This window comes from Oncorhynchus mykiss, chromosome 26 (genome assembly GCF_057628025.1).
Source record: "Oncorhynchus mykiss isolate SJ-2025 chromosome 26, ASM5762802v1, whole genome shotgun sequence".
In the NCBI taxonomy this organism is placed as follows: Eukaryota; Metazoa; Chordata; class Actinopteri; order Salmoniformes; family Salmonidae; genus Oncorhynchus; species Oncorhynchus mykiss.
The window spans coordinates 51,517,199-51,537,500 of NC_143047.1; the positions used below are offsets into that span (position 1 = coordinate 51,517,199).

The window sequence follows — 20,302 nt, forward strand, 5'->3', positions numbered from 1 at the left end:
CAGGGTCCTGTTTGTGCAGGGTCCTGTTTGTGCAGGGTCCTGTTTGTTCAGGGTCCTGTTTGTGCAGGGTCCTGTTTGTTCAGGGTCCTGTTTGTTCACGGTCCTGTTTGTTCAGGGTCCTGTTTGTTCAGGGTCCTGTTTGTGCAGGGTCCTGTTTGTGCAGGGTCCTGTTTGTTCAGGGTCCTCTTTGTTCAGGGTCCTGTTTGTTCAGAGTCCTGTTTGTGCCGGGTCCTGTTTGTGCCGGGTCCTGTTTGTGCCGGGTCCTGTTTGTGCAGGGTCCTGTTTGTGCAGGGTCCTGTTTGTGCAGGGTCCTGTTTGTGCAGGGTCCTGTTTGTGCAGGGTCCTGTTTGTGCAGGGTCCTGTTTGTTCAGGGTCCTGTTTGTTCAGGGTCCTGTTTGTTCAGGGTCTTGTTTGTGCAGGGTCCTGTTTGTTCAGGGTCCTGTTTGTTCAGGGTCCTGTTTGTGCCGGGTCCTGTTTGTGCCGGGTCCTGTTTGTGCCGGGTCCTGTTTGTGCCGGGTCCTGTTTGTGCCGGGTCCTGTGTGTATATATATATATAAAAAAAATCACGTTCACATGTTCATTTATGGCGTTTATCACCCCTCATTTACAGAGCATTTGAAAAGTATTCAGACACCTTGACTTCTTCTGCATTTGTTACATTACAGCCTTATTCAAAAATAAATGATGATTTTTATCCTCATCAATCTACACAGAATGACCCATAATGACAAACCCAAAACAGGTTTTTAGACATTCAGACCCTTTACTCAGTACTTTGTTGAAGCACCTTTAGCAGTGATTACAGCCTCAAGTCTTCTTGGGTATGACACTACAAGCTTGGTACACCTGTATTGGGGGAGTTTCTCCCAGTCTTCTTTTTCAGATCCTCTCAAACTCTGTCAGGTTGGATGGGGAGCGTCACTGCACATTCAGAGACTAGTCTTGAAGCCACTCCTGCGCTGTCTTGGCTGTGTGCTTAGTGTCGTTGTCCTGTTGGAAGGTGAACCTTCGCACCAGTCTGAGGACCTGAGCGCTCTGGAGCAGGTTTTCATCAAGGATCTCTCTCTGTACTTTGCTACATTCGTCTTTCCCTCGATCCTGACTAGTCTCCCAGTCCCTGCCGCTGAAAAACATCCCCACAGCATGATGCTGCCACCACCATGTTTTACGCTTGGCAGTCAGGCCAAAGAATTCAATCTTGGTTTCATCAGAGCAGAGAATCTTGTTTCTCAGTCTGAAAGCCCTTTAGGCCCCTTTTGGCAAACTCCAAGCGGGCTGTCATGTGGCTTCTGTCTGGCCACTCTACTGTAAAGGCCTGATCGGTGGAGTGCTGCAGAGATGGTTGTCCTTCTAGAAGATTCTCCCATCTCCACAGAGGAACTCTGGAGCTCTGTCAGAGTGACCATCAGTTGCTTGGTCACCTCCCTGACCAAGGCCCTTCTCCCCGATTACTCAGTTTGGCCAGGTGGCCAGCTCTCGGAAGAGTCGGTGATTCCAAACTTCTTCATTTTAGGAATGATGGAGACCACTGTGTTCTTGGGAACCTTCAATGCTGCAGAAATGTTTTGGTACCCTTCCCCAGATCTGTGCCTCGACACAATCCTGTCTCAGAGCTCTAGGGACAATTCCTTCGACCTCATTGCTTGGATTTTGCTCTGACATGCACTGTCAACTGTGGGACCTCATATAGACAGGTGTGTGTATTTCTAAATCATGTCCAATCAATTGAATTTACCACAGGTGGACTCCAATCATGTTGTAGAAACAGCTCAAGGATGATCCATTTCAAGTCTCAGAGCAAAGAGTCTGAATACTTATGTAAATAAGACCTTTCTGTTTTTTAATTTCTAAAAATGTGTTTTCTGTTTGTCATTATGGGGTATTGTTGTAGATTGATGGGGAAAAACAATACTTTAATCCTTTTTAGAAAAAGTCTGTAACATAAAATGTGGAAAACGTGAAGGAGTCTGAATACTTTCTGAATGTCTCTCTAACCAGGTCGTAGTCCTCCCAGGTCGTACTCCCCCCAGGTCGTACTCCCCCCAGCTCGTACTCCCCCCGTACTCCTCCCAGGTCGTACTCCTTCCAGGTCGTACTCCTCCCAGGTCGTACACCCCAGGTCTCCCCAGGATGCTGGTCTGAATGCCTCTCTAACCTATCCCTTCCTCTCTCCCCAGGTCTCCCCAGGATGCTGGTCTGAATGCCTCTCAACCCTATCCCCTCCTCTCTCCCCAGGTCTCCAGGATGCTGGTCTGAATGCCTCTCAACCCTATCCCCTCCTCTCTCCGCAGGTCTCCCCAGGATGCTGGTCTGAATGCCTCTCTAACCTATCCCCTCCTCTCTCCCCAGGTCGTACAGTGTCTGAGGACTGCCAGGGGGAGATGTTGGAGTACCGTAGGATGCTGATAGAGGATTTCTCTCTGAGTCCAGAAATAGTGCTCCACTGTAGAGGGGAGATCGAGACCCACTGCTCCGGACTCCACAGGAAAGGACGTACCCTCCACTGTCTGATGAGGGTGGGCCGGGGGGACAAGGGAAGCACAGTGGACGGACTCTGTCAGAGCGCGGTGAGACGATGCACGCTGGCGACACAGTGCCTTCAAAAAGTATTCACACCCCTGGACTTTTTCCAGATTCTGTTGTGTTACAACCTAACATGGATTAAGTTGAGATGTCATTGGCCTACACACAATACCCCATAATGACATCACAATACCCCATAATGACATCACAATACCCCATAATGACATCACAATACCCCATAATGACATCACAATACCCCATAATGACATCACAATACCCCATAGTGGAATGGTGTTTTTTTTCTTCAAATGAATTAAAAATGAAGATTTCACCATCAAAGGTGACTGTAAAACAGTTACAGTGTTTAGTGGCTGTGAAAGGAGAAAACTGAGGATGGATCAACAACATTGTAGTTACTCCACAATACTAACCTACATGACAGAGTGAAAAGAAGGAAGCCTGTACAGAATACAATTATTCCAAAACATGTTTGTAACAAGGTGCTAAAGTAATACTGCAAAAAATGTGGCAAAGCGATGAACACTTTGTAGTCAGGACAGAAAGTCATGTTTGGGGCAAATCCAATAAAACACATTACTCAGTAACACTCTACATATTTTCAAGCATAGTGGTGGCTGCATCATGTTATGGGTATGCTTGTCATCGTTAAGGACCGGGGAGTTTTTCAGGAATGGAATGGAGCTATTAGCACAGGCAAAATCCTAAAGGAAAACCTGGTTTAGTCCGCTTTCCACCAGACACTGGGATATGAATTCTTTTCAGCAGGAAAATAACCTAAAACACAAGGCCAAATCTACACTGGAGTTGCTTACCAAGAAGACAGTGAATGTTCCTCAGTGGCCCGAGTTACAGTTTTCATTTAAATTTACTTGAAAACCTATGGCAAGACCTGAAAAGGTTTGTCTAGTAATGATCAACAACCAATTTGACAGAGCTTGAAGAATTTTGAAAATAATAATGGGCAAATGTTGGACAATCCAGGTGTGGAAATCTCTTAGACCCAGAACGGCACCCAGCTGTAATCGCTGCTAAAGGTGCTTGACTCATGAGTGTGAATACGGATGTAAAGTACTGACTCGACTCATGAGTGTGAATACGGATGTAAAGTATTGACTCACGAGTGTGAATACGGATGTAAAGTATTGACTCACGAGTGTGAATACGAATGTAAAGTATTGACTCATGAGTGTGAATACGGATGTAAAGTATTGACTCACGAGTGTGACTACGGATGTAAAGTATTGACTCACGAGTGTGAATACGGATGTAAAGTATTGACTCACGAGTGTGAATACGGATGTAAAGTATTGACTCACGAGTGTGAATACGGATGTAAAGTATTGACTCACGAGTGTGAATACGGATGTAAAGTATTGACTCACGAGTGTGAATACGGATGTAAAGTATTGATTCGGGTGTGAATACGGATGTAAAGTATTGACTGTTTAAAATGTTCTATATATTTGCTAACTAAAAACATGTTTTTATGGGGTATTGTGTGTAGATGGGTGAGAACCCAAAATCTATTTAACCCATTTTGGATTCAGGCTGTAACAACAAAATGTAGAATACGTCAGGGGATATGAATACTTTCTGAAGGCACTGGACACACACACACACACTGGAAACAGGCATGCATAGACACACGTACAGATACACAGCAAATGGCATGAGCAGGCTCAACTTTTGTCTGGTTTCTAAAGATCTGTATTTGCTGTTCCCACTGACTAGAATGTGAAGATGGGGCTGTATGTGTTTTCATACACTGGAGATGAGGCTGATGGGGCTGTATGTGTTTTCATACACTGGAGATGAGGCTGATGAGGCTGTATGTGTTTTCATACACTGGAGATGAGGCTGATGGGGCTGTATGTGTTTTCATACACTGGAGATTGGGCTGATGGGGCTGTATGCGTTTTCATACACTGGAGATGAGGCTGATGGGGCTGATGGGGCTGTATGTGTTTTCATACACTGGAGATTGGGCTGATGGGGCTGTATGTGTTTTCATACACTGGAGATGAGGCTGATGGGGCTGTATGTGTTTTCATACACTGGAGATGAGGCTGATGGGGCTGTATGTGTTTTCATACACTGGAGATGAGGCTGATGGGGCTGATGGGGCTGTATGTGTTTTCATACACTGGCGATGAGGCTGATGGGGCTGATGGGGCTGTATGTGTTTTCATACACTGGAGATGGGGCTGATGGGGCTGTATGTGTTTTCATACACCTGAGATGAGACTGATGGGGCTGTATGTGTTTTCATACACTGGAGATGAGGCTGATGGGGCTGATGGGGCTGTATGTGTTTTCATACACTGGAGATGGGGCTGATGGGGCTGTATGTGTTTTCATACACTGGAGATGAGGCTGATGAGGCTGTATGTGTTGTCATACACTGGAGATGGGGCTGATGGGGCTGTATGTGTTTTCATACACTGGAGATGAGGCTGATGGGGCTGATGGGGCTGTATGTGTTTTCATACACTGGAGATGGGGCTGATGGGGCTGTATGTGTTTTCATACACTGGAGATGAGGCTGATGAGGCTGTATGTGTTGTCATACACTGGAGATGGGGCTGATGGGGCTGTATGTGTTTTCATACACTGGAGATGAGGCTGATGGGGCTGATGGGGCTGTATGTGTTTTCATACACTGGAGATGAGGCTGATGGGGCTGTATGTGTTTTCATACACTGGAGATGAGGCTGATGGGGCTGTATGTGTTTTCATACACTGGAGATGAGGCTGAATGGGCTGATGGGGCTGTATGTGTTTCATAGACTGGAGATGAGGCTGATGGGGCTGTATGTGTTTTCATACACTGGAGATGAGGCTGATGGGGCTGTATGTGTTTTCATACACTGGAGATGAGGCTGATGGGGCTGATGGGGCTGTATGTGTTTTCATACACTGGAGATGAGGCTGATGGGGCTGATGGGGCTGTATGTGTTTCATACACTGGAGATGGGGCTGATGGGGCTGTATGTGTTTTCATACACTGGAGATGAGGCTGATGGGGCTGTATGTGTTTTCATACACTGGAGATGAGGCTGATGGGGCTGTATGTGTTTTCATACACTGGAGATGAGGCTGATGGGGCTGATGGGGCTGTATGTGTTTCATACACTGGAGATGGGGCTGATGGGGCTGTATGCGTTTCATACACTGGAGATGAGGCTGATGGGGCTGTATGTGTTTTCATACACTGGAGATGAGGCTGATGGGGCTGTATGTGTTTTCATACACTGGAGATGAGGCTGATGGGGCTGATGGGGCTGTATGTGTTTTCATACACTGGAGATGAGGCTGATGGGGCTGATGGGGCTGTATGTGTTTTCATACACTGGAGATGGGGCTGATGGGGCTGATGGGGCTGTATGTGTTTTCATACACTGGAGATGGGGCTGATGGGGCTGTATGTGTTTTCATACACTGGAGATGGGGCTGATGGGGCTGTATGTGTTTCATACACTGGAGATGGGGCTGATGGGGCTGTATGTGTTTTCATACACTGGAGATGGGGCTGATGGGGCTGTATGTGTTTCATACACTGGAGATGAGGCTGATGGGGCTGTATGTGTTTCATACACTGGAGATGGGGCTGATGGGGCTGTATGTGTTTTCATACACTGGAGATGGGGCTGATGGGGCTGTATGTGTTTTCATACACTGTAGATGAGGCTGATGAGGCTGATGGGGCTGATGGGGCTGTATGTGTTTTCATACACTGGAGATGAGGCTGATGGGGCTGATGGGGCTGTATGTGTTTTCATACACTGCCGCAGCCCTTACAGTAGAAATCTAGTAGTATTGTTATTGTAAATCTAGTATTATTTTTATTGTAAATAAAGTAGTGTTTTATTGTAAATAAATTAGTGGTGTTATTGTAAATCTAGTACTATTGTTATTGTAAATAAAGTAGTGTTTTATTGCAAATAAACTAGTATTGTTATTGTAAATCTGGTAGTGGTGTTGTTGTAAATCTAGTAGTGGTGTTATTGTAATTCTAGTAGTGATGTTATTGTAAATCTAGTAGTGGTGTTATTGTAATTCTAGTAGTGATGTTATTGTAAATCTAGTAGTGGTGTTATTGTAAATCTAGTAGTGATGTTATTGTAAATCTAGTAGTGATGTTATTGTAAATCTAGTAGTGATGTTATTGTAATTCTAGTAGTGATGTTATTGTAAATCTAGTAGTGATGTTATTGTAAATCTAGTAGCGATGTTATTGTAAATCTAGTAGCGGTGTTATTGTAAATCTAGTAGTATCGTCCCTCAGCTCCAGACCTTGATCCAGTCAGCTGATCCTGGATCAGACTACAGGATAGACCGGGCCCTGAACGAAGCCTGTGAGTCTGTTATCCAGACGGCCTGCAAACACATCCGCAGCGGGGACCCCATGTGAGTACCATCACACACACACACACACACACACACACACACACACACACACACACACACACACACACACACACACACACACACACAGAAGAACAATCGCATGCACACACACGTTTGTGAGTACTGTGATCTCAGATGCACGCAGACACAGACGCTGAGTAAATGCACACGTCTTTTCTACCTGTGATGGTTGGCGGCACCTCCAGCTGTGTCTTTCCTGCTGTGTCAGTCAGTTCAGAATAAAGGGGTTTGTTACCTGTCAGGAATATCACTGTTGTCTTTGTCTTGAACAACAGGCCACTGGCAGGTTGGCAGGTGTTCGGCACGGTGTCAGTAATATGTTCAGACGGTGTCAGTAATATGTTCAGGCTGGGCACGGTGTCAGTAATATGTTCAGACTGGACACGGTGTCAGTAATATGTTCAGCACGGTGTCAGTAATATGTTCAGGCTGGGCACGGTGTCAGTAATATGTTCAGGCTGGGCACGGTGTCAGTAATATGTTCGGCACGGTGTCAGTAATATGTTCAGACGGTGTCAGTAATATGTTCAGCACGGTGTCAGTAATATGTTCAGGCTGGGCACGGTGTCAGTAATATGTTCGGCACGGTGTCAGTAATATGTTCAGCACGGTGTCAGTAATATGTTCAGGCTGGGCACGGTGTCAGTAATATGTTCGGCACGGTGTCAGTAATATGTTCGGCACGGTGTCAATAATATGTTCAGCACGGTGTCAGTAATATGTTCAGCACGGTGTCAGTAATATGTTCAGCACGGTGTCAGTAATATGTTCAGGCTGGGCACGGTGTCAGTAATATGTTCGGCACGGTGTCAGTAATATGTTTGGCACGGTGTCAATAATATGTTCAGCACGGTGTCAGTAATATGTTCAGCACGGTGTCAGTAATATGTTCAGGCTGGGCACGGTGTCAGTAATATGTTCAGCACGGTGTCAGTAATATGTTCAGCACGGTGTCAATAATATGTTCAGGCTGGGCACGGTGTCAGTAATATGTTCAGCACGGTGTCAGTAATATGTTCAGCACGGTGTCAGTAATATGTTCAGCACGGTGTCAGTAATATGTTCAGGCTGGGCACGGTGTCAGTAATATATGTTCAGCACGGTGTCAGTAATATGTTCAGCACGGTGTCAGTAATATGTTCAGGCTGGGCACGGTGTCAGTAATATGTTCAGGCTGGGCACGGTGTCAGTAATATATGTTCAGCACGGTGTCAGTAATATGTTCAGCACGGTGTCAGTAATATGTTCAGGCTGGGCACGGTGTCAGTAATATGTTCAGGCTGGGCACGGTGTCAGTAATATGTTCAGGCTGGGCACGGTGTCAGTAATATGTTCAGCACGGTGTCAGTAATATGTTCGGCACGGTGTCAGTAATATGTTCGGCACGGTGTCAATAATATGTTCAGCACGGTGTCAGTAATATGTTCAGCACGGTGTCAGTAATATGTTCGGCACGACGTCAGTAATATGTTCAGCACGGTGTCAGTAATATGTTTGGCACGGTGTCAGTAATATGTTCAGCACGGTGTCAGTAATATGTTCAGCACGGTGTCAGTAATATGTTCAGCACGGTGTCAGTAATATGTTCAGCACGGTGTCAGTAATATGTTCGGCACGGTGTCAGTAATATGTTCGGCACGGTGTCAGTAATATGTTCAGCACGGTGTCAGTAATATGTTCGGCACGGTGTCAGTAATATGTTCAGGCTGGGCACGGTGTCAGTAATATGTTCAGGCTGGACACGGTGTCAGTAATATGTTCGGCACGGTGTCAGTAATATGTTCAGGCTGGGCACGGTGTCAGTAATATGTTCGGCACGGTGTCAGTAATATGTTCAGGCTGGGCACGGTGTCAGTAATATGTTCAGGCTGGACACGGTGTCAGTAATATGTTCGGCACGGTGTCAGTAATATGTTCAGGCTGGGCACGGTGTCAGTAATATGTTCGGCACGGTGTCAGTAATATGTTCAGGCTGGGCACGGCGTCGGGGATGGGTTTTTGATTGATTGATAAAGTCATTGCCATATTGTGTGTGTAGGATCCTGTCTTGCCTGATGGAGCACCTGTATACAGAGAAGATGGTGGAGGACTGTGAACGCAGACTACTGGAGCTACAGTACTTCATCTCTAGAGACTGGAAGTAAGTCAACCATGACCTCTGACCCCTAACCCCTGACTGTGAACACAGACTACTGGAGCTGCAGTACTTCATCTCTAGAGACTGGAAGTAAGTCAACCATGACCTCTGACCCCTGACCCTTAACCCCTGACTGTGAACGCAGACTACTGGAGCTGCAGTACTTCATCTCTAGAGACTGGAAGTAAGTCAACCATGACCTCTGACCCCTAACCCCTGACTGTGAACACAGACTACTGGAGCTGCAGTACTTCATCTCTAGAGACTGGAAGTAAGTCAACCATGACCTCTGACCTCTGACCCCTAACCCCTGACTGTGAACACAGACTACTGGAGCTGCAGTACTTCATCTCTAGAGACTGGAAGTAAGTCAACCACGACCTCTGACCCCTGACTGTGAACGCAGACTACTGAAGATGCAGTACTTCATCTCTCGAGACTGGAAGTAAGTCAACCATGACCTCTGACCCCTAACCCCTGACTGTGAAAGCAGACTACTGGAGCTGCAGTACTTCATCTCTAGAGACTGGAAGTAAGTCAACCATGACCTCTGACCCCTGACCCCCTAACCCCTGACTGTGAAAGCAGACTACTGGAGCTGTAGTACTTCATCTCTAGAGACTGGAAGTAAGTCAACCATGACCTCTGACCCCTGACCCCCTAACCCCTGACTGTGAAAGCAGACTACTGGAGCTGTAGTACTTCATCTCTAGAGACTGGAAGTAAGTCAACCACGACCTCTGACCCCTGACTGTGAACGCAGACTACTGAAGATGCAGTACTTCATCTCTCGAGACTGGAAGTAAGTCAACCATGACCTCTGACCCCTGACCCCCTAACCCCTGACTGTGAAAGCAGACTACTGGAGCTGTAGTACTTCATCTCTAGAGACTGGAAGTAAGTCAACCATGACCTCTGACCCCTAACCCCTGACTGTGAACGCAGACTACTGGAGCTGCAGTACTTCATCTCTAGAGACTGGAAGTAGGTCAACCATGACCTCTGACCCCTAACCCCTGACTGTGAATGCAGACTACTGGAGCTGTAGTACTTCATCTCTAGAGACTGGAAGTAAGTCAACCATGACCTCTGACCCCTGACCCCCTAACCCCTGACTGTGAAAGCAGACTACTGGAGCTGTAGTACTTCATCTCTAGAGACTGGAAGTAGGTCAACCATGACCTCTGACCCCTAACCCCTGACTGTGAATGCAGACTACTGGAGCTCACACTACTGGAGCTCACACTGTCAAACTCTCTACTGTCCCCTGTCTGCCACTGTCTAACTCTCTACTGCCCCGCCACACTAACTCTCTACTGCCCCCTGTCTGTCGGTCTGACACTGTCTAACTCTCTACTGCCCCCTGGCTGTCAGACTGTCTAACTCTCTCCTCCCTCTACCAGACTGGACCCCATCCTGTATAAGAAGTGCCACACTGTCTAACTCTCTACTGCCCCCTGGCTGTCAGACTGTCTAACTCTCTACTGCCCCCTGGCTGTCAGACTGTCTAACTCTCTCCTCCCTCTACCAGACTGGACCCCATCCTGTATAAGAAGTGCCACACTGTCTAACTCTCTACTGCCCCCTGGCGGTCAGACTGTCTAACTCTCTACTGCCCCCTGGCGGTCAGACTGTTTAACTCTCTACTGCCCCCTGGCTGTCAGACTGTCTAACTCTCTCCTCCCTCTACCAGACTGGACCCCATCCTGTATAAGAAGTGCCAGGGTGACGCTGCCCGGCTGTGCCACACCCACGGCTGGAATGAGACCAGCGAGCTGATGCCACCTGGGGCCGTGTTCTCGTGTCTCTATCGCCATGCCTACCGCACCGAGGAGCAGGGACGACGGGTAAGAGATTCAGGAGTAGCGAAGATGGACTAGTTCCCATGGTTCCACATTACTACTATGGTAGAACACATGTTGTTGGAGATGGTGGTGAGGAAGATGAGGGTGGTGGTTGGTAATGACATTGGTAGGTGGTTGGTAATGACAGTGGTAAGTGGTGGTGGGGATTGGTTATGACAGTGGTAGGTGGTTGGTAATGACAGTGGTAGGTGGTGGTGGGGAGTGGTAATGACAGTGGTAGGTGGTTGGTAATGACAGTGGTAGGTGGTTGGTAATGACATTGGTAGGTGGTTGGTAATGACAGTGGTAGGTGGTGGTGGGGAGTGGTAATGACAGTGGTAGGTGGTGGTGGGGAGTGGTTATGACAGTGGTAGGTGGTGGTGGGGAGTGGTAATGACAGTGGTAGGTGGTGGTGGTGGTTGGTAATGAGTGGTGGTGATGGTGGTTGGTAATGACAGTGGTAGGTGGTGGTGGGGAGTGGTAATGACAGTGGTAGGTGGTGATGGTGGTTGGTAATGACAGTGGTAGGTGGTGGTGGGGAGTGGTAATGACAGTGGTAGGTGGTGATGGTGGTTGGTAATGACAGTGGTAGGTGGTGATTGGTAAAGACAGTAATTGTTTTTAAAGCCCCGTTCCTGACTGTGCTGAATCTGATGGACATAAATGGCTACAATATTGTCTGACAAGATGATCATCCCATCTGATATCTGTGCTGTTATAAAAAATGACCTTTCACTGGTATGTGTGTGTGTGTGTGTGTGTGTGTGTGTGTGTGTGTGTTCCCTGTGTGTGTGTGTGTTCCCTGTGTGTGTGTGTGTTCCCTGTGTGTGTGTGTGTTCCCTGTGTGTGTGTGTGTGTGTGTTCCCTGTGTGTGTGTGTGTGTGTTCCCTGTGTGTGTTGTTTAGCTGTCTCGTGACTGTAAGGTAGAGGTACAGAGGATCCTCCACCAGAGGGCGCTAGATGTGAAACTAGACCCTGATCTCCAGAAGCGCTGTATGACTGACCTGGGGAAGTGGTGTAGTGACAAGACTGGCACGGGACAGGTAGGTGACACACACACACACACACACACACACACACACACACACACACTGTATGACTAGCCTGGGGAAGTGGTGTAGTGACAAGACTGGCACGGGACAGGTAGGTGACACACACACACACACACACACACACACACTGTATGACTAGCCTGGGGAAGTGGTGTAGTGACAAGACTGGCACGGGACAGGTAGGTGACACACACACACACACACACACTGTATGACTGGCCTGGGGAAGTGGTGTAGTGACAAGACTGGCACGGGACAGGTAGGTGACACACACACACACACACACACACACACACACACACACACTGTATGACTGACCTGGGGAAGTGGTGTAGTGACAAGACTGGCACGGGACAGGTAGGTGACACACACACACACACACACACACACTGTATGACTAGCCTGGGGAAGTGGTGTAGTGACAAGACTGGCACGGGACAGGTAGGTGACACACACACACACACACACACACACTGTATGACTAGCCTGGGGAAGTGGTGTAGTGACAAGACTGGCACGGGACAGGTAGGTGACACACACACACACACACACACACACTGTATGACTGGCCTGGGGAAGTGGTGTAGTGACAAGACTGGCACGGGACAGGTAGGTGACACACACACACACACACACACACTGTATGACTGGCCTGGGGAAGTGGTGTAGTGACAAGACTGGCACGGGACAGGTAGGTGACACACACACACACACACACACTGTATGACTGGCCTGGGGAAGTGGTGTGGTGACAAGACTGGCACGGGACAGGTAGGTGACACACACACACACACACACTGTATGACTAGCCTGGGGAAGTGGTGTAGTGACAAGACTGGCACGGGACAGGTAGGTGACACACACACACACACACACACACACACACACACACACTGTATGACTGGCCTGGGGAAGTGGTGTAGTGACAAGACTGGCACGGGACAGGTAGGTGACACACACACACACACACACACACACACACACACACACTGTTTGACTGACCTGGGGAAGTGGTGTAGTGACAAGACTGGCACGGGACAGGTAGGTGACACACACACACACACACACACACTGTATGACTGGCCTTAGGTAGTGGTGTAGTAACAAGACAGGTAGGTCACAGACAGACAGACAGACAGACAGACAGACAGACAGACAGACAGACACTGTATGACTGGCCTGAGGTAGTGGTGTAGTAACAAGACAGGTAGGTCACAGACAGACAGACAGACAGACAGACAGACAGATTCACTGTATGACCGACCAGGTAGGAGGACAGATTTACCTGACAGAAACCGACACTGGCTTCATCCCAATTCCCCCAAAGTGTAAATCTGTACTTTCTCACATGGAGTTAAGAATGGTGGAAAACACCCTCCAGCCAATGCGTACACCAATCAGATGCTTTTAAATCCATGAGATTTAGACTACTGAAAAAGGGTGGAGAATCAGCACTAAATGTCCTAAATCAACCCCTGGGCATTCTGGGAGAGCTGCAAATGTCCCCCAAAAAATGCAAGAAAAGCCCATTGGGCCTCTTACCAGAATGCTAACAAAATAAGCACAAACTAATAGGGCATTCACATAGATGCTGTTAGCTAAATGCTAATGAGCAAAAACAAACAAAGTAATTGCAAAGACAGGTAAATCCAGCACATAAAGTCACACAAGCATAGCAGAGGGGGGAAGAACAGAGGAGGAACAGCAGCATGTGTTCACAGAGCAGAGGGGGGAAGAACAGAGGAGGAACAGCAGCATGTGTTCACAGAGCAGAGGGGGGAAGAACAGAGGAGGAACAGCAGCATGTGTTCACAGAGCAGAGGGGGGAAGAAAGGAGGAACAGCAGGATGTGTTCACAGAGCAGAGGGGGGAAGAACAGAGGAGGAACAGCAGCATGTGTTCACAGAGCAGAGGGGGGAAGAACAGAGGAGGAACAGTGACCGGTGATTTGAAGAACTCAATATTCTTTATCTGCTAACGTATTGCACAAGTTAACTGCAGGTATTAAAAAGGAGCTACAGAAATTGAACTTTATTGAAAAGTTGAAATTAATAGTTTTGGCGGTATTGGAAAACCTTCCCGTGGCTGTTTCCAAGTCCCCTGGTATACGGTATACACCGCCCAGTCTCCCACATTATGGATTACAATAATGTATTACTGCCTTTGGCTTCACTTCTCAAATACTGACTGTGTTTGCTTGGTATATATGAAGGCTGTGTTGTGACGGCGTTGTGTGATGGTGTGTGTGACGGCGTTGTGATGGTGTGTGTGACGGCGTTGTGATGGTGTGTGTGACGGTGTTGTGATGGTGTGTGTGACGGTGTTGTGATGGTGTGTGTGACGGCGTTGTGTGACGGCGTTGTGATGGTGTGTGTGACGGCGTTGTGGTGGTGTGTGTGACGGCGTTGTGATGGTGTGTGTGACGGTGTTGGGATGGTGTGTGTGACGGCGTTGTGTGACGGTGTTGTGATGGTGTGTGTGACGGCGTTGTGTGACGGCGTTGTGTGACGGCGTTGTGATGGTGTGGGTGACGGCGTTGTGATGGTGTGGTGACGGCGTTGTGATGGTGTGTGTGACGGCGTTGTGATGGTGTGGTGACGGCGTTGTGAGGGTGTGTGTGACGGCGTTGTGAGGGTGTGTGTGACGGCGTTGTGATGGTGTGTGTGACGGCGTTGTGATGGTGTGTGTGACGGCGTTGTGATGGTGTGTGTGTGACGGCGTTGTGATGGTGTGTGTGACGGCGTTGTGATGGTGTGGGGATGGTGTGTGTGACGGCGTTGTGATGGTGTGTGTGACGGCGTTGTGATGGAGTGTGTGACGGCGTTGTGATGGTGTGTGTGACGGCGTTGTGTGACGGCGTTGTGATGGTGTGTGTGACGGCGTTGTGATGGTGTGTGTGACGGCTTTGTGTGACGGCGTTGTGATGGTGTGTGACGGCGTTGTGATGGTGTGTGTGACGGCGTTGTGATGGTGTGTGTGACGGCGTTGTGATGGAGTGTGTGACGGCGTTGTGATGATGTGGGAATGGTGTGTGTGACGGCGTTGTGACGGCGTGTGTGTTCTAGGAGTTGGAGTGTCTGCAGGACCACCTGGAAGACCTGCTGTCAGGGTGTGGAGAGGTGGTGGGCAACCTGACAGAGCTGCAGTCTGAGGTACACTATCTGTCTGTCTTCATGTTGGATGGACTGTGGCTCCAAAGTTACCCTGATAAAGATGAGCAAAAAAGACTGGATAAAATAAATGATACAAATACTAAACTATATTATTACTATGAGTTATTATGAGTTATATTAGTACTATATTATATAGTATGAGTTATATTATATAGTATGAGTTATATTATATAGTATGAGTTATATTATATAGTATGAGTTATATTATATAGTATGAGTTATATTATATAGTATGAGTTATGTTATATAGTATGAGTTATATTATATAGTATGAGTTATATTATATGGTATGAGTTATATTATATAGTATGAGTTATATTATATAGTATGAGTTATATTATATAGTATGAGTTATATTAGTACTATATTATATGGTATGAGTTATATTATATAGTATGAGTTATATTATATAGTATGAGTTATATTATATAGTATGAGTTATATTATATGGTATGAGTTATATTATATAGTATGAGTTATATTATATAGTATGAGTTATATTATATAGTATGAGTTATATTAGTACTATATTATATGGTATGAGTTATATTATATAGTATGAGTTATATTATATAGTATGAGTTATATTATATAGTATGAGTTATATTAGTACTATATTATATGGTATGAGTTATATTATATTGTATGAGTTATATTATATAGTATGAGTTATATTATATAGTATGAGTTATATTATATAGTATGAGTTATATTAGTACTATATTATATAGTATGAGTTATATTATATAGTATGAGTTATATTATATAGTATGAGTTATATTAGTACTATATTATATGGTATGAGTTATATTATATAGTATGAGTTATATTATATAGTATGAGTTATATTATATAGTATGAGTTATATTATATAGTATGAGTTATGTTATATAGTATGAGTTATATTATATAGTATGAGTTATGTTATATAGTATGAGTTATATTATATAGTATGAGTTATATTATATAGTATGAGTTATATTATATAGTATGAGTTATATTATATAGTATGAGTTATATTAGTACTATATTATATGGTATGAGTTATATTATATAGTATGAGTTATATTATATAGTATGAGTTATATTATATAGTATGAGTTATATTATATAGTATGAGTTATATTATATAGTATGAGTTATATTATATAGTATGAGTTATGTTATATAGTATGAGTTATGTTATATAGTATGAGTTATGTTATATAGTATGAGTTATATTATATAGTATGAGTTATATTATATAGTATGAGTTATATTATATAGTATGAGTTATATTATATAGTATGAGTTATATTATATAGTATGAGTTATGTTATATAGTATGAGTTATGTTATATAGTATGAGTTATGTTATATAGTATGAGTTATATTATATAGTATGAGTTATATTATATAGTATGAGTTATATTATATAGTATGAGTTATATTATATAGTATGAGTTATGTTATATAGTATGAGTTATGTTATATAGTATGAGTTATGTTATATAGTATGAGTTATGTTACTGCTATAGTATATAGTATTATTATATTAGTACTATATTATAGAGTATGAGTTATATTAAATTGTATGAGTTATATTACTACTATTATTACTATATATAGTATGAGTTATATTAGTACTATATTATTACTATATTATATAGTATGAGTTATATTAGTACTATATTATTACTATATTATATAGTATGAGTTATATTAGTACTATATTATTACTATATTATATAGTATGAGTTATATTAGTAGTTATTATATAGTATGAGTTATGTTATATAGTATGAGTTATATTAGTACTATATTATTACTATATATAGTATGAGTTATATTAGTACTATATTATTACTATATTATATAGTATGAGTTATATTAGTACTATATTATTACTATATTATATAGTATGAGTTATATTAGTACTATATTATTACTATATTATATAGTATGAGTTATATTAGTACTATATTAGTACTATATTATATAGTATGAGTTATATTAGTACTATATTATTACTATATTATATAGTATGAGTTATATTAGTACTATATTATTACTATATTATATAGTATGAGTTATATTAGTTCTATATTAGTACTATATTATATAGTATGAGTTATATTAGTACTATATTATTACTATATTATATAGTATGAGTTATATTAGTACTATATTAGTACTATATTATATAGTATGAGTTATGATTGCTATATTATATAGCATGAGTTATATTATTACTATATTGTTACTATATTATAAATGAGTTATATTATTACTATATTGTTACTATATTATAAATGAGTTATATTATTACAATGTTATATTAGTACTATATTATTACTATATTATATAGTATGAGTTATATTAGTACTATATTATTACTATATTATATAGTATGAGTTATATTAGTACTATATTATTACTATATTATATAGTATGAGTTATATTTGTACTATAGTATTACTATATTATTTAGTATGAGTTAGAATGGGAGAAACTTCCCAAATACAGGTGTGCCAAGCTTGTAGAGTCATACTGTTACAGGAATTAAATTCCTACATGTTTTAATACCCAATTAAAATTAAACACTCTGTCAATTCCTAAGAATTTGTAAGACTCCTATTTGCATAAAATGGACAGAGACCAGTCTCAAAATCAATCAGCAGCGTTTATTCTCGAGAGTACTGAACACGATACAGTTTACCACAGGTTATAAACTGAAAATGATCGTCATTAGTTTTCGTACTACCCCGTCTCATCTCCACTCCAGTACAATGGCTGTATAGTTCTCAAGCCTTCCCACATCGTCTCTCCCTACTAAGATAATTTACGACGCAAGCCAAGGTCTGCCTGTGTAGATAAGCATTCCAGCCAGTCTGACGATAAATTCATTCATTTCTACCAAGGAACAGACAGTCATTGTTCTACTTCTTGATTATATTATACATTATATTCAGTACTAGGATTAAAAGAAAATTCATACATCTATACAGTAACATAATAGTATTCTGATTAGTCAGTCAGTCCTGATTGAAATGTATACATAATTAGTCATTATTGATTAAAAACAATCCCTTAACACATACCCAATAAGACTTGAGGCTGTAATTGCTGCCAAAGGTGCTTCAACAAAGCACAGAGTAAAGGATCTGAATACTTATGGAAATGTCATTCTTCAGTTTTTTTTATTTGTAATAAATTTGCTAAAATGTCTTAACCTGTTTGCTTTGTCATTATGGGGTATTGTGTGTAGATTGATGATGACATCATTATGGGGTATTGTGTGTAGATTGATGATGACATCATTATGGGGTATTGTGTGTAGATTGATGATGACATCATTATGGGGTATTGTGTGTAGATTGATGATGACATCATTATGGGGTATTGTGTGTAGATTGATGATGACATCATTATGGGGTATTGTGTGTAGATTGATGATGACATCATTATGGGGTATTGTGTGTAGATTGATGATGACATCATTATGGGGTATTGTGTGTAGATTGATGATGACATCATTATGGGGTATTGTGTGTAGATTGATGATGACATCATTATGGGGTATTGTGTGTAGATTGATGATGACATCATTATGGGGTATTATGTGTAGATTGATGATGACATCATTATGGGGTATTGTGTGTAGATTGAGGCTGTATTTATATTTTTGAACCCATTTTAGAATAAGGCTGTAAAGTAACAAACTGTGGAGAAAGTCAAGTGATCAGAAAACGTTCCCAATGCGCTGTACAGCTCCGTATTTGTGTTATTTATTTCATTCAGTCTCATCTTTATCAAGGCTGCCAACCATTCTGTATGTGTGATGTCTCTGTATATTACTGTCTCTGGCTGACATGGTCTCTCTGCTGTGACAGGACATTCATATTGAGGCTCTGCTGATCCGGGCCTGTCAGCCTGTCATCCAGTCTCACTGCCATGTAAGTTCCAACAAACAGCTTCAGCTCTCTCACTCTGCCTGACCTCAGAACAGCTTCAGAACTCAGCTCTCTCACTCTGCCTGACCTCAGAACAGCTTCTCCTCTTTTGGCAAGTCTAAAAACAAGTTATCCCAACAGGGGATGTGATGGAGTGTCTGGTTCAGAACAAACACATCTCTCTCCGCTCTCTAGGATGTATCTGATAACCAGGTGGAAACAGGGGATGTGATGGAGTGTCTGGTTCAGAACAAACACATCTCTCTCCTCTCTCTCTCCTCCCTCCAGGATGTATCTGATAACCAGGTGGAAACAGGGGATGTGATGGAGTGTCTGGTTCAGAACAAACACATCTCTCTCCTCCCTCCAGGATGTATCTGATAACCAGGTGGAAACAGGGGATGTGATGTAGTGTCTGGTTCAGAACAAACACATCTCCCTCCTCTCTCTCTCTCCTCCCTCCAGGATGTATCTGATAACCAGGTGGATACAGGGGATGTGATGGAGTGTCTGGTTCAGAACAAACACATCTCTCTCCTCTCTCTCTCCTTCCTCCAGGATGTATCTGATAATCAGGTGGATACAGGGGATGTGATGGAGTGTCTGGTTCAGAACAAACACATCTCTCTCCTCTCTCTCTCCTCCCTCCAGGATGTATCTGATAACCAGGTGGATACAGGGGATGTGATGGAGTGTCTGGTTCAGAACAAACACCAGAAGGAGATGAACAGCAAGTGTACCGTGGGAGTGACACACTTCCAGCTGGTGGGTCACTGTCGCTATGACAACACGCACACTGACTCATGTACGCATGTACACACAGCTGGCGGGTCGCTGTCGCTATGACAACACGGACCAAGAAGCTGTTGACCTCACTATGACCCCCCCGACTGAACTGAACGCCCTGACTCACACACTCACTATCTCTCTGAATGATCCACATAATCTCACACACACCACACACTCACTATCTCTCTGAATAATCCACATAATCTCACACACACCACACACTCACTATCTCTCTGAATAATCCACATAATCTCACACACACCACACACTCACTATCTCTCTGAATAATCCACATAATCCCACACACTCACTATCTCTCTGAATGATCCACATAATCTCACACACACCACACACTCACTATCTCTCTGAATAATCCACATAATCTCACACACACCACACACAC

At 43.6% G+C, this 20,302-nt stretch overlaps 1 protein-coding gene across 3 annotated transcripts in view; it reads left to right on the plus strand.

The window, feature by feature from the left end:
- Positions 1 to 20,302, plus strand: part of glg1b (golgi glycoprotein 1b) — a 78,371-nt gene that overhangs the window by 37,275 nt on the left and 20,794 nt on the right. For 2 of the 3 annotated variants that reach the window (XR_016492205.1, XM_090222037.1), the window contains exons 8-15: positions 2,350 to 2,567; positions 6,830 to 6,951; positions 9,011 to 9,112; positions 10,803 to 10,956; positions 11,859 to 11,996; positions 15,071 to 15,157; positions 19,051 to 19,113; positions 19,762 to 19,875. Coding sequence is in view for 2 of the 3 variants with exons in the window: in XM_090222037.1 (XP_090078163.1) it covers positions 2,350 to 2,567; positions 6,830 to 6,951; positions 9,011 to 9,112; positions 10,803 to 10,956; positions 11,859 to 11,996; positions 15,071 to 15,157; positions 19,051 to 19,113; positions 19,762 to 19,875 (998 nt within the window). In the remaining variant the exon portion in view is untranslated. Of the gene's footprint in view, positions 1 to 2,349; positions 2,568 to 6,829; positions 6,952 to 9,010; positions 9,113 to 10,027; positions 10,094 to 10,802; positions 10,957 to 11,858; positions 11,997 to 15,070; positions 15,158 to 19,050; positions 19,114 to 19,761; positions 19,876 to 20,302 lie in introns of those variants that run through there. The other variant, XM_090222039.1, reaches the window with a different exon arrangement.